The sequence below is a fragment of the Argiope bruennichi genome, chromosome 11 (genome assembly GCF_947563725.1).
Source record: "Argiope bruennichi chromosome 11, qqArgBrue1.1, whole genome shotgun sequence".
Lineage (NCBI taxonomy): Eukaryota > Metazoa > Arthropoda > Arachnida > Araneae > Araneidae > Argiope > Argiope bruennichi.
In genome coordinates this window covers 42,947,519-42,960,547 of record NC_079161.1, presented here as the reverse complement: position 1 = coordinate 42,960,547, position 13,029 = coordinate 42,947,519, and the positions used below count along the sequence as shown (strand labels likewise).

Here is a 13,029-nt window from a genome sequence, read left to right as displayed (position 1 = left end):
AATCCCGAACAAGAATTATGAGTAATAAAATGTAAAACTGGGAAAAGCTGTCAATTCTAGGGAAAAAAATGTCGATATTTGCATATTTGCGAAGAAGAGGAAACTTCATGCAAAACAGGTTAGGATAAGAAACGTTTGCAGTCGTTGTCATGTTTTGTGTCGATGTTTCCGGCTGTAATGGTGACGGTATCTTGTTGCGACATGAATGAAGAATCATGTGAGAAGCATCACAACTGATCAGTTACGATCTGACGATCTGCTTTTGAACACACTGTCCATCGACATGAAATTTTGCAGGTGAATGAAGGTGGTCAAATGGAACACCTTTTTCTATATCATACTGGACACGATTAACAACTATTCCTCTCTTGCAATTTTGTCCTAATCTGTTCTTGTTTCTGCAAACTGAATTTTGTTTTCTCAAACAGCGTATTGTTATTTCTTTTTCTTATCATTACTTAATATTGTTCGATGATAAGCTGATTAAAAACCAGTCAATAAAGGTTAATATTGATTCTGTATTCTGTTTTGGTCCTTTATTGTATTAAATTTAATGTTTTTCCGGAAGAGGTGCCCTCTGGTCGACATTTTAGAAGTAAAATTTTTTTTCGAAATTCCCTGACCGCATTTCGTGTATACCTTATATACCAAATTTCGTTGCACTCCGTTGTTGTTTTAAAGGGTGAGTTAAATTATAACCACCCTGTATATTAATAAAATAATTGCAATTTAATCTGTATGCATCCAAAATGCATTTTTTTAATTATATATCAATTAGTGTTACTTCAGTGTAAGATGATGCTTACCTTTATAAGAACTCACGGCAGTTTTAAAAATTAATATAAATCATCGAGAGTGTTTTCTTTATTTATTCATTACTTGATTGCATTTATTTTCTTGATTACGCAAAAAGAAGCTTCTGTATTTAGATTTGATGCAAAAATAATTGATTATATTTGCAGTGTTTTGATATGTCATTGGTAACGAACATTTCATATAGCATTATCATTATAATATCATATTTATACATTAAATTTGTTTTAACATATCTAATACACATGGTAGACAAACATATATTTTTCTTCTGAGAACTTTGAATCAATATTTGACAAATACCTACCAATTTTGTTTAAACTCCATATATTAAAATTCATTTATTTGGCTGTTCCACTTTTAATAAGCTTTCATATGCGAATGAATGAATGGACCGATATATATCCAATCATATGATGAATTTTATTCGAAATTTGATACAGATTTATGCAACTCATGGAATTAAAACATGCAAGGCATTTTAGCGGTATAATTCAATAATCATGATTCGCAATCAAAAAAATCATTTTTACTTATCAAGCTCACATAGAAAAATAGATCTTCATTCAGCTAAAAGATTTCCACCATAATTTAACAAAATTTAAACTTGATACACAGAACACTTAGTAAATCATATATAATGTTCCCTTTTCCAACTTTTTTGTATCATCAAGCTTAAAAGATTTAAAAAGTTATATTTTTCAGATTCACAAAAAATCTAAGTAGATTTTTTTTATCATGTGAGAGCATATTGTTGTTTTGCTTTAGGTTTTTGGAAACCTCAAAATGTATTAGCAGAAAATTCGCGATTTATCGCTTTTGAGGCATTAGTTTTTCGCTTTTAGGGTTATTTAAAAATGATAAAGTAGGTTTCCACATTTGGCGACTTATTGCAAACAAAAAAATTACAACTTGGTGCGCCCTGTACCCGATTCTCCTGTCTGAACAATACTCCAGAATTGTGCAAATCTCTAAAATCTGGCCTAAAACTTGCCATCCTGAATGGATACCAGGAATAATAACTAAAGATTTGAAAAAAGGACAACAAATTTTGATGAGAAAATGATTCGAGGTTGCAATAAAAAAATTTTTACGATTATATTTGGTGAGAAATCACTCCAAATATTTCAACTTTGGCGACTGTACATTAATCTGGAGCCTAGTTGTAATCGTTGACTTCCCTTCGGAAATTGATATTCATATCTTCCAAAATCCATTATCTTCCATTATCCTCCAACAAATAGTCTTTGTACTGCCTTAAACTAAAAAAAAAAAAAAAAAAAAAAAAAAAAACTTTTTTAGTGATATCAGTTTCATATCTGTATAGTTTTTCACTTAATTTTAATAAGATTTTTAATTCAGTTTGATACAGTATCTGAAATAATCTTTTTTAAATTATGAAGTCATTAATCAAAATATTCAATTGCGTGCTTTTACTTATCATTAACTTAGTTGTAGAATTTTCGCATTTCGCTTTTATTTCATAATCTCTACACGTTTTAATCTGCTGTAAACTAATTCAATTAATTCATGTATTTCAATTTGATTTATCTCCAATTGATGCCACGTGAATTTTTTAAAAAAATTTCTCAGGTGGTAACTTCAAGTTTGAGATAGCAGATTTCAAATTTTTATTATTATTATTATTGTGATTACAACATTTTATTTTTGTACATATTATACACGAAAAAAAAAAGAAAAAAAAGTCTAAAATCAATATGTCTCTGTGGAATACATCTTTTTAAAGTAATAGATAAGCAATAAATTCAAATAACGAAAGACAAATGCAGTGAATTAACCAAAAGTTTGACACCAAATCCCTAAGAGAAACAAACTTTAATATATACAAATCAGACCGTCACACGTTTTTAGGTATCAGATTTAGTATATTGTTTGAAATCCAGCAAAGATAATGCAAATTTTCGAATAAAAAAAGAATATTGCATATTTCAAATTAATATTTGTTTCTTATTCCCACAGGAAGCTCATACACTGTTCTAAATTCCGGTGAACTTTTGATTCATGGCGTTCTGGAAAAGGACTCCCAGCGGACTTTCCACTGCCAGACACGCCACCGGCTGACAGGGGAAATGGTTATGAGCGTCAGCGCCGGCAAAATTGTCGTCACAGGTAAAGAAAAATCTTCTTTATTGTTTTTTTTGTTGTTATTTCTTTATAAATCCGAATTCTGTGCCTCCATTGATATTTCAAGTGTTTCTGCTCTAAAAAAGAGAAGCATAAAGAAGATCCTTCAGGTTTTTGTTATTATTTCCGCTTCCACTACGCCGGAGAATTTCTTTATAATAACAGAAGAGAAGTCCTGGAAAGTTTTGTGTTTGATACTTTCTGCGAGTTCCTGTTCATTCTTTTTATTTTGTTTATTTTATTTTTATTGTTATTATTTTTATACTTTTTCTATTTTTAAGATGAAGTAAAAGACAAAGTTTTCTTTACGGATTGTATGTAGGATCGGGATTTTTATAGGGAATTCCTTTACTGTCTTAAGGGTACGTTTCGCATTCAAACGCATGAGATTTGCATTGCAGGGATGGGGTTCAGTTTATAGCTGAAAAATTACTTTTTGTGTGTTGTAAGATGAAAGCAAGTTTGCATGCAGTTGCCTGGGATATAAAATGTCTTGAATGATATGTGTTGACCAATGCTATCCAAATAACATCTTTGCTTTATTATATACTAGCCGCCTTTGGAGACCAGTCGGCTCTCCAATCTTAATGCTCGTTAAAATTTTAATAATTAAATATTTTATGTAATTCCTACTTTAATATCCTCTTCATCAAAACATTTTAAAACTTCAAATTTTGATAGTCATATAATTCACTCAAAATATTAATGAAGACCTTCAGTCATAACATAATATGTATCTCTCCAATTTTCTGTTAGCTCTCGTAGAAATTATGCTTTAAATTAAAGTGGAAATGATTAACCTGCAATTAATATAATAATATTTTTTACTGAAACAAAGCATTTTTTTAATAATATGATTACTGTAAACAGAGTCACTGAGCATTTAAACCTTATGGGCACTAAAGAATATCTTTCTTAATTTATGTAATATCTCAAGAAGTTGTCACCAAAATTTTCTCAGATTCATTATGAGCAGATCGATTAATTAACAATGTTGAATTTTAAATGCATCAAACACAAGAAAATCAAACGAATCGTTTAAAATAATCGGTTGAAAAAAGGTTGAAAAAAACTATTTAAAAAATGATGTATTTAAAACTATAAGCATATACAAAAAAATATATAACTAACATAAATACAATTTAATTACAAAAGCATACAACTAGTCTAAAAATAATTTAAATTAAGTCCGCATCCATTGATAATAGTTGTCAACAATCAGAACACAATGCGCATGCGTGAATTTTCTCGCCAGTTATGGTAACGCAAATGCGTGAATTTTTCTACGCCAGTTGGGGTAACGCTATGCAGATTAGAAATTTTTAATTTCCTTTATTCTGTTTTATTTTAATTCAAAAGTACTTCAGAGTGAATCTGAAAGATCGATTAATTAGCAATGTTTAATTTTAAATGCATCAAACATTAAGAAAATAAACCGAATCGTTTGAAATAATTGGCCGAAAAATATTAAGCCTAGCCTTATTAGCGTGGGGGAAAACTGAAGCCTTACTCATTTGGCAGTGGGAAAAATAAAAAGATTTCAAATTAATGATTAAGATTCTAATTAAAAATTAAAAAAAAGGGACCCCAGGTGCACATTCCCGACCTTCAAGGTATACATGTAGCAAATTTGGTAGCTGTAAGTAAAACGGTTTAGCCAGTAGAGCGCCAACACACACACACACACACATTGAGCTTTATATAAGTATAGATATGATATCTCTTAATCTAATTTAAATCCTAATTAATTTTCTAATTTTTATCTTACCCGTAATTGGAGGCAGGAGTCAAAATGACTCCGCGTCATTCATTAGCTCTGACTATCACGTGGTATTTTGTCCTTGAATACAATCATCTCCTCAGTATTTTCAGAAGTATGTTGGCAAAAGTCTAAATATGAACACTTGCGTATAACCGAGTTATTCTTTTTCAAAATGTTTGTTGTTATTTATGGAAGCAATGACTCCAAGTTTTAAAACTGCTTTTAATTTGGATAATGAAAAAAAAAAAGAAATATTCTTAAAATTAAATTTTAAAATATTGTATTGTATTCTTCATTTTTGTTTGTTAAATTCTGACAGTTATTAACATAAGTATAATTCCGTAATATCTAAAGGAAATAAGTACTCGTTAAAAGATTGTTTAGGTTTTTCTTATAATATTTTTCCCATATTTAATACTATAACGTTTAACATTTTTAACATTAATGTTTTTAATATTTTTAGAAAACTGCATGATTTCCATAATGTATTGTGTTTACAAAATAAATTCCAATGCTGTTTACAAAAGGCAAAAAAATTCATGTCTCCAGTTACGGGTTAGTTTAACCCATATTAACATCATTCTAAAATGTTCTCTTGTTTCCTGATCGAATTCCATTATTTATTTGATTATTTTTAACTCGTGCTCTAGAAAACTGATGAGTTTAGCTATTAATAAGCTATTAGCTATTATTTAGCTATTATTCATATGACAGTGATAAATTACATTTACTAACAAGATGCTTTCAAAAGATTATTCCTAATTCATTAATAGATAATGAGCCAGGATATAATTTCATGTGTTTTCGAATGTGAAATAAAACCAACTTTCAAAATAAGAAGTGTTATTATAAAAAGGCTATTATTTTTAGAAAGTTATATTATTTATTAACTTCTTTTCTGATATAAATGAGAAGAATAAAAAAGAAGACCATCATAAAATTAATTGAATTCTCCATCTGTTTGTGAATCCGAGAAAACATTTGATAACACAATTCAGTAATATTTATAAAAATTCATTGGGATACATAATAAATATTCAAAAGTGAAAACAATAAAAAGAAACGCATTTTTTGAGCAGAAATAGATTTTTTATTAAAATGTAAAAATTTAAAAGTTACTTTTTTATTAAACATTTGGAAATCAAAATATTTAAATTAAAATTTAAAATGCTAATATAATTACTTTAAAAAATAAGAATTTTAATCAAATTTGTTGTATCTGTTAATTTTTAATGAACGTTTTAAAATTTTCTATCGTGTATTTTTTATGATATAATTTTCTGATGCGTGGCTTTCAAAGCCTTATACATTGTTAATACTAATTCAACCTCATATTTTTGGTTAAAAAAACTATTTTTATTTTTAGTAAGAAAGTGCTTCTAAAGAATTATTTAAAAAAAATTTATTTAACACTTTTTACGCTACCGACGAGATATCTCGTCTTTTAGATACTTGCAAGTTTCTGTGGGCTAAAATTTGTCTCTTATGCCAGTTTGAAAAAAGTATAGGTGTTCTTCATATATGTATTAGAAAGTTCAACCTATTTAAACTGACATAAGAGACACATTTTAGCCCCCAGAAACCTGCAATTGGAAGTATCTGAAAGACGAGATATATCCTCGCTAGCGTTGAAAGTTTTAAATATTATTGTGAACTGTTTCGATTACAACCGAAAATTGGGTTTTTATCTTATATTTTTTCATATTTCTATAAAACCTTGTAACAGGGAGAAAAATGTTATTTAATTATAAAGCCGATGAAATAAAGATTGAATGAAAAAAATGTGTTGCTGTTCACTAATTAAACCTGGAATAAATAACGCGTTATTCTGTTATAAAAATAAATATTAGTGCATCACATTTTAATAATATTGTAAACGAAGCGGTTGCTCCTCATTACCTTAACGAAGCTGTTTAATATTATTGTAAACGAAGCTGTTGTTGTTCGAAATAATTGCAAAAACATGTAATGACAAATTCTAATTAAAATGCTATTAAGAATACTTGAGTTACTTGAGCTATTAGGAATACTTGCTTTGTTAGTTGAAGATCAAAGAGTGCCGTAATTCGTTAGCTAACGCACATTTGAAAGCAGTCTGTGAATTCAAAACCCAGGATTGAGGAATTGTAATCATAATAAATGTTTGATCATGCTTACGGTTTACATGACTCGAATGAAGAAAAATCTGTTTGATTCATTGCATGCGTCAATTACTTTTTTGAGAAAGTTAGAATTACATTTAAATACATGATGTATGAAACAAGAGATCAATCAATTCTGAAATCGCTCATTTTCTCTCATTTAAGTTGCTTCGAGTCATTTAAATATTTTAATAGTAGACAAATGGTGATAAAAACAAATAACTGAAATATTTAAACTAGGCGACTACGTTAAAAAGTCTATTTTTTGTGAAAGTATGAATTTCTTTTTATTTAATATTGTCACGTAGGTACTTTAGTGTGGAACTCAATGACACACACAAGAAGCAGAGCTAAACCAATTTATTAACTCAACTCTGAACTCAGAACACAGTGAGTGACAGATCTTCTGCTTTTATACTAGCAGGGAAAGTTCCAGAATACTTTTCTAGAGACAGTAAGAAAAGTCCAGAACACTTATTTGGTAAACTAAAGAAAGGCCCAGAATCTTCTGGAACATGAAATAAAGGAAAACATAAAATAAAGGAATTAAATATTTACACAGACTGTGAATCGCATTGTCTGTAGCGGGATTCGAACTTACGATCTCTTGATTATGAGACTAGTGCTATGACCATTCGGCCATGGGAAGTCGACTGCCTCTTTTTAAAGCGGCAATATTTTTAATACTGGAATCATTTTTTTATAAAACCGTTAGAATTTGGTCTCTAAAACTATTATTTGGGATTTATATATATATATTTTTATTATTATTTTTTTTTATTTTATATTTTTATATCTGAATTTATATAAACTTTTATGCTATTTTTCATCTTTAGAAGCTATTTTCTCAAATTCTAATCTTTGATAGAATTACCTTATTATATATATATATACACTTGCCAAATTAAAACCTTATAATTATATTTTGTTCAAATTTTTAAAATTAATTTTTCAATACATTCTGTAGTTCCTGAAGGAGAGAAAAAAATAATCTTTTCACTTAGAAGTATTTTACAGTTGTTTTAGTTCTTTATGATGTGAAAAAAAAGATTAAAATTTTATGTTATTTATTAGTCAAACACAATCTTTAAAGAATGGATACGACTACAGCTTATTTTTTAAGTTCAGGAACTATATAATATACTTCTTACGCCATCAGCATGATTTTTAGCAAATCTTTTTATAAACATCTAAACTAGAAAAATATTTCTTTTTGAAAAATTGACCCTTTTTTAAATCTTTCGCCTCCTAAGAGGTATATTTCTGTTTCCTAGATGTTTTTCAAGATTTTTATGCAAATATTTAAACTATTTTCAAAAGTTTTTCAAAAAAATCCATCCCGAAAGTAATCACATAGTATCATATTTTTATAATTATAGCGAATAAAAGTTTTATGTAATATAAATATCTATATACGCTAATTGATTCGCCGGGTATATTGAGTGAGTATAATTTCATTTTAATCTTTCTTGCCTAAGCTAATGTACACGATTTTTTCAACAAACTATTTTTACAATTAAATTGAATTAGACATTAGAGCCATTTTAATTTAATAGCCTTACATTTAGTAAATGTGTAAACCTTCCTCATGGAATCAACTATAATGGCATCATAAAACTATTAAAAACATCATTTTCTGAAGAATCTATTCTAATTGCACATTGTCTTTCACAGTACTGTAAATTCACTTTCATAATATTCTTGTAAATCCTCTTGTAAACTGTAGAGATAATATGCAGAGACTTTCGACATTAGATTTCAATAATGGAAGAATATTAAAAGATTGAACATGCGTTGAAATGATGAAAATGCTTTAAATTTCATAAATATAACTTATATTTGAACAACAGAACAGATGGACTTCTCTCAACAGAATTTACTCGAAATTTGACAAAAATCTAAACGTTTGTCGTCAAGATAGTTTACTAAATTTCAACCGCCCACCTCAAATAATGTTCGAGTTTTCCTTGTCCCAGGCAGACACATAGGAAGACAGACGGACATTTTTCAAAAATGTGAATGTTTTTTGAACTCAGGGGTTCAAAAACATAAAAATTCAAAATCCCAGGCAGTCAAAATCTCGAGTTCGGATATTTTGACCATTACAGTATTTTGTCTAGACTAAGTATACAAGAAAGTAAAAAGAGTCAAATACACGCAGAGACGTATGACATCAGTAGCATTATCAGCCTACAAAATATAAACTACTTGTAAAGTTAGTAAAAATGAAAAATAGAACTTCATAAAAATTTTGATGAATTGAATTCGAATTATAAAAGTAAGCTCTTTAAAAACATTCCACTCTGTGATTTCCAAAGAACGTAGTAATTTCAATCAAAAATGAAAAGCGGCATAATCAAAGAAGAATTCAAAAACGAAAAAGCATTTACAAGAAATCCTGAAGCCCCAAAATATTTATTTTCCCATCTCAACTCCACCACTTAACGAATAATTTAATTTTTCCAAAACAACATTTCCCTGGCCTCCATAAATTTTTGACACCCCCTTGTAACTCTTGAATCTTCCTCTAAAATCTTCTAAAAGTTGTTGAAAGAAGAATTAATAAGGATTGCTGCCTCTCAACTCTAATTGCCATGGGATAATTAATAAGAATTTAATTAAAAGCGAACTCTATTACTTGGGTGAGAGAGAGTTATTAGATAAAAGTGCCGAATGATAAGTTCCTGTGGTTTAATTATTCATGACTAATTAATTCTGCTGCAATAATTTTATTGTAAATGATTGGGTTATTTCACTTCTTTTGATATATTTCGTGTGAGGGAAATAAACATTTAAGGAAGTGTAAGAGATGCTGGCAAATCTTATTACTTCGAGAATTCATTCTTTTTCTTAAATGGGAGGCCTTATTAAATTACTGGTATGAGAAGTGCTTGAAGGTTTTCGATTTTTAGTTAGTTATAAACAAGAGAAGTGTGGAATTTCTTTGTAGTTTGATTTCTGTTATCGGATGAAATTATACTTTGAACGAAAGTTTTCTTTATATTTTTATTATTGCCTTTCTTTATCTTTTATTATTATTCGTTTCAATTTGTTTTTTTAATTACTTTAGAAAGTTACCTTTTAATGAAATGAATTAAAAAATACTAAAAATATTAATTTTGAACTACATAATAATGATATATGTGATAATTTATTAAATTTTTTACATTAAATTACATTTATTTTTAAAAAATATATAATTTGATTTCTTCTATTAGATGAAGTTTTACTTTGAAAAAAGTTTTTTTTTATCTCTTTATTATTATTTTGTTCAATTACTTTAAAAATGTTAACTTCTAAAGAAATGAATTAAAATCAATAAAAAATACTATATTGAACTACATCATACTAAATTAAGTAATAATTTGTTAAGTTTATTGCATTGAGTTGTATTTATTTAAAATTATTTATAATTTGATTCCTTCTATCGGCTAAAATTTTACTTTGAACGAAAGGTTTCGTTATTTTATCTCTTATTTATCTTACTTTATTTTATCTCTTATTATTCATTTCATTTTTTCAATTACTTTAGAATGATAACTATTCCAGAAACGAATGAAAAACTAGTAAAAATGTAATTGTGAACTACATCTTAATAATATATATGATATTCATTAATTTTATTACATTAAATTGTATTTATTTAAATTTTAAGTTATCACATTGAATTATATTTATTTAAATATTAAGTTATCACATTGAATTATATTTATTTAAATATTAAGTTATCACATTGAATTATATTTATTTAAAAATCTTTATGGTCTGATTTCCTCCGTTGGATAAAATTTTACTTTGAACGAAAGTTTTCTTTATTTTGTGTCTTTATTATTATTCGTTTCATTTTTTCAGTTATCTTAAAAAGGTTTGCTACTAAAGAAACGAATTAAAAACAACTAAAAATAAAAATACTATACTAAACTACATCATAATAATATCCGTAAAAATTTGTTAAGTTTATTAAATTGTATTATGTTTATTTAAAAAAACTATAATTTGATTTCTTCTGTCGGAAGAAATTTTACTTTAACGTAACATTTCTTTATTTTGTTTCTTTATTATTATTCGTTTCATTTTTTTCAATTACTTGAAAAATGTTACCTCTTAATGAAATGAATTAAAACCTATTGAAATGTAATTTTGAGCTACACATTAATAATATACGTTATAATTTATTAAGTAAAGATAACAATAAAGAAAAATGGAGCTTCATAAAAATGTTGATAAATTGAATTCTAATTATAAAAATAAATTCTTTACAAACATTCCATTCTGTGATTTCCAAAGAACGTATTAATTTCAATCAAAACGAAACCCGGCAAAAACAAAGAAGCATTCGAAAACAAAAAAGCATTTCCTGGAAATCCAGAAGTCTCTAAATATTTATTTTCCCATCTCAACTCCACCACTTAACGAATATTTTAATTTTTCCTAAACAACTTTTCCCAGGCCTCATAAATTTTTGACACCCCCTTGTAACTCTTGAATCTTCCTCTAAAATATTCTAAAAGTAGATGAAAGAAGAATTAATAAGGATTGCTGCCTCTCAACTCTAATTGCCATGGGATAATTGATAAGAATTTAATTAAAAGCGAACTCTATTACTTGGTGAGAAAGAGTTATTAGATAAAAGTGCCGAATGATAAGTTCCTGTGGTTTAATTATTCATAACTAATTAATTCTGCTGCAATAATTTTATTGTAAATGATTGGGTTATTTCATTTCTTTTGATATATTTTGTGTGAGAGAAATAAATATTTAAGGAAACGTAGGAGATGCTAGCTAATCTTATTACCTTGAGAATTCGTTCTTTTTCTTAAATGGGATGCTTTATTAAATTACTGACTTGTGTAGTGTGAGGAAGTTTTCGATTTTTAGTTAGTTATAAGTATGAGAAGTGGGATGTTTTTTTGTAGTTTGATTTCTTCTTTCGGATGAAATTTTACTTTGACCGAAATTTCTTCATTTTGTCTCTTTATTATTACTTGTTTCATTTTTTAAAATTACTTTAGAATTTTACCCATTAATGAAACTCATTAAAAAATATTAAAAGGCTTATTTTGAACTACATCTTATATGTTTAAAGGAGCAATTCTTGAGTATATATACATATATATAAACTTATTTCGTGTATCTTGGAAACGGCTCTAATGATTTGAATCAAACTTTATATTTAGATAAGGTTTTGCTTTTTAAGTTTATCTATATGTATGTATTTCCAAAAAAAACACGATTTCATACAAAGAAAAAGCATTTTTGTATAACTTCCCATTAGAATAATTATATTCAGCTTCCGCTTAGAAGTGTGGGCAGTGCAGTAGAGTGGTCAGAGCAACTTGAATGAAATTTTTTTGTATTTATATTTAATATTTGTGCTTTTTAAGTTTATCTATGTTGGTGTCTTTCTGGAAAAAAATGCTATTTTACACACAATAAAAAACATTTTTTTTAAAGCTAACTATTAGAGACTTTTTCCGTCTGCTCTCCTGCTGTCAATATTATATAGCCTCATCTCGTACCCGATTTCTCCATGGCAAAACCGACTGTAAGTTCAAAAATATAAGCAATAATAGATAAATTGCAAAATGAATACTCTACTATGGCAGATGGTTTCGAATAACATGTTAAACCTAAGTGCGTTCACGATTATTTTCAGTTAAATGACTAGTTCATATGTAGTACGATTGAAAAATATGCATATGTTATCAGTATTTGATACATCTTTAAATATTTTCTCCGGAAAAAAACCCCGAACGTTTTCAAGATATTCAATATAATATATGTGATAATTTATTAAGCTTATTACACTGAATTATATTTATTTAAATATCAAGGATTTAATGCAGTGTTTCTTCCCTCACGTGCATATTTTACCTAAATTCTGTCTATATTGTATTAAAATAAATTTATAAACAAATTATTTAAATAATTTTTATTAAAATATTTTATTAAAGAATAAAATATTTTCTTGTAATTCTTTATATTGCTGTCATTGCAGGTGTCTATTTCTATAATTTTATGATTTTTTTTCACACAGAGCAAATTCCGCCATTGAAAATAATTAAAGTTCAATATATTAGTACTTTGTCCTCTAAAATTCACAAGAGCACAAAAGTTCAATTTATTAGCAAATCTATATCTAAATGACTAATCACTAACAAAATTCTA

At 27.4% G+C, this 13,029-nt stretch overlaps 1 protein-coding gene across 1 annotated transcript in view; it reads left to right on the top strand.

Moving 5' to 3' along the window:
* LOC129957562 (cell adhesion molecule Dscam2-like) overlaps positions 1-13,029 on the top strand; it is a 670,734-nt gene that overhangs the window by 364,196 nt on the left and 293,509 nt on the right. Inside the window, exon 4 of the mRNA XM_056069925.1 lies at positions 2,794-2,943. Within this exon, the coding sequence (XP_055925900.1) occupies positions 2,794-2,943 (150 nt within the window). The remainder of the gene's footprint in view (positions 1-2,793; positions 2,944-13,029) is intronic.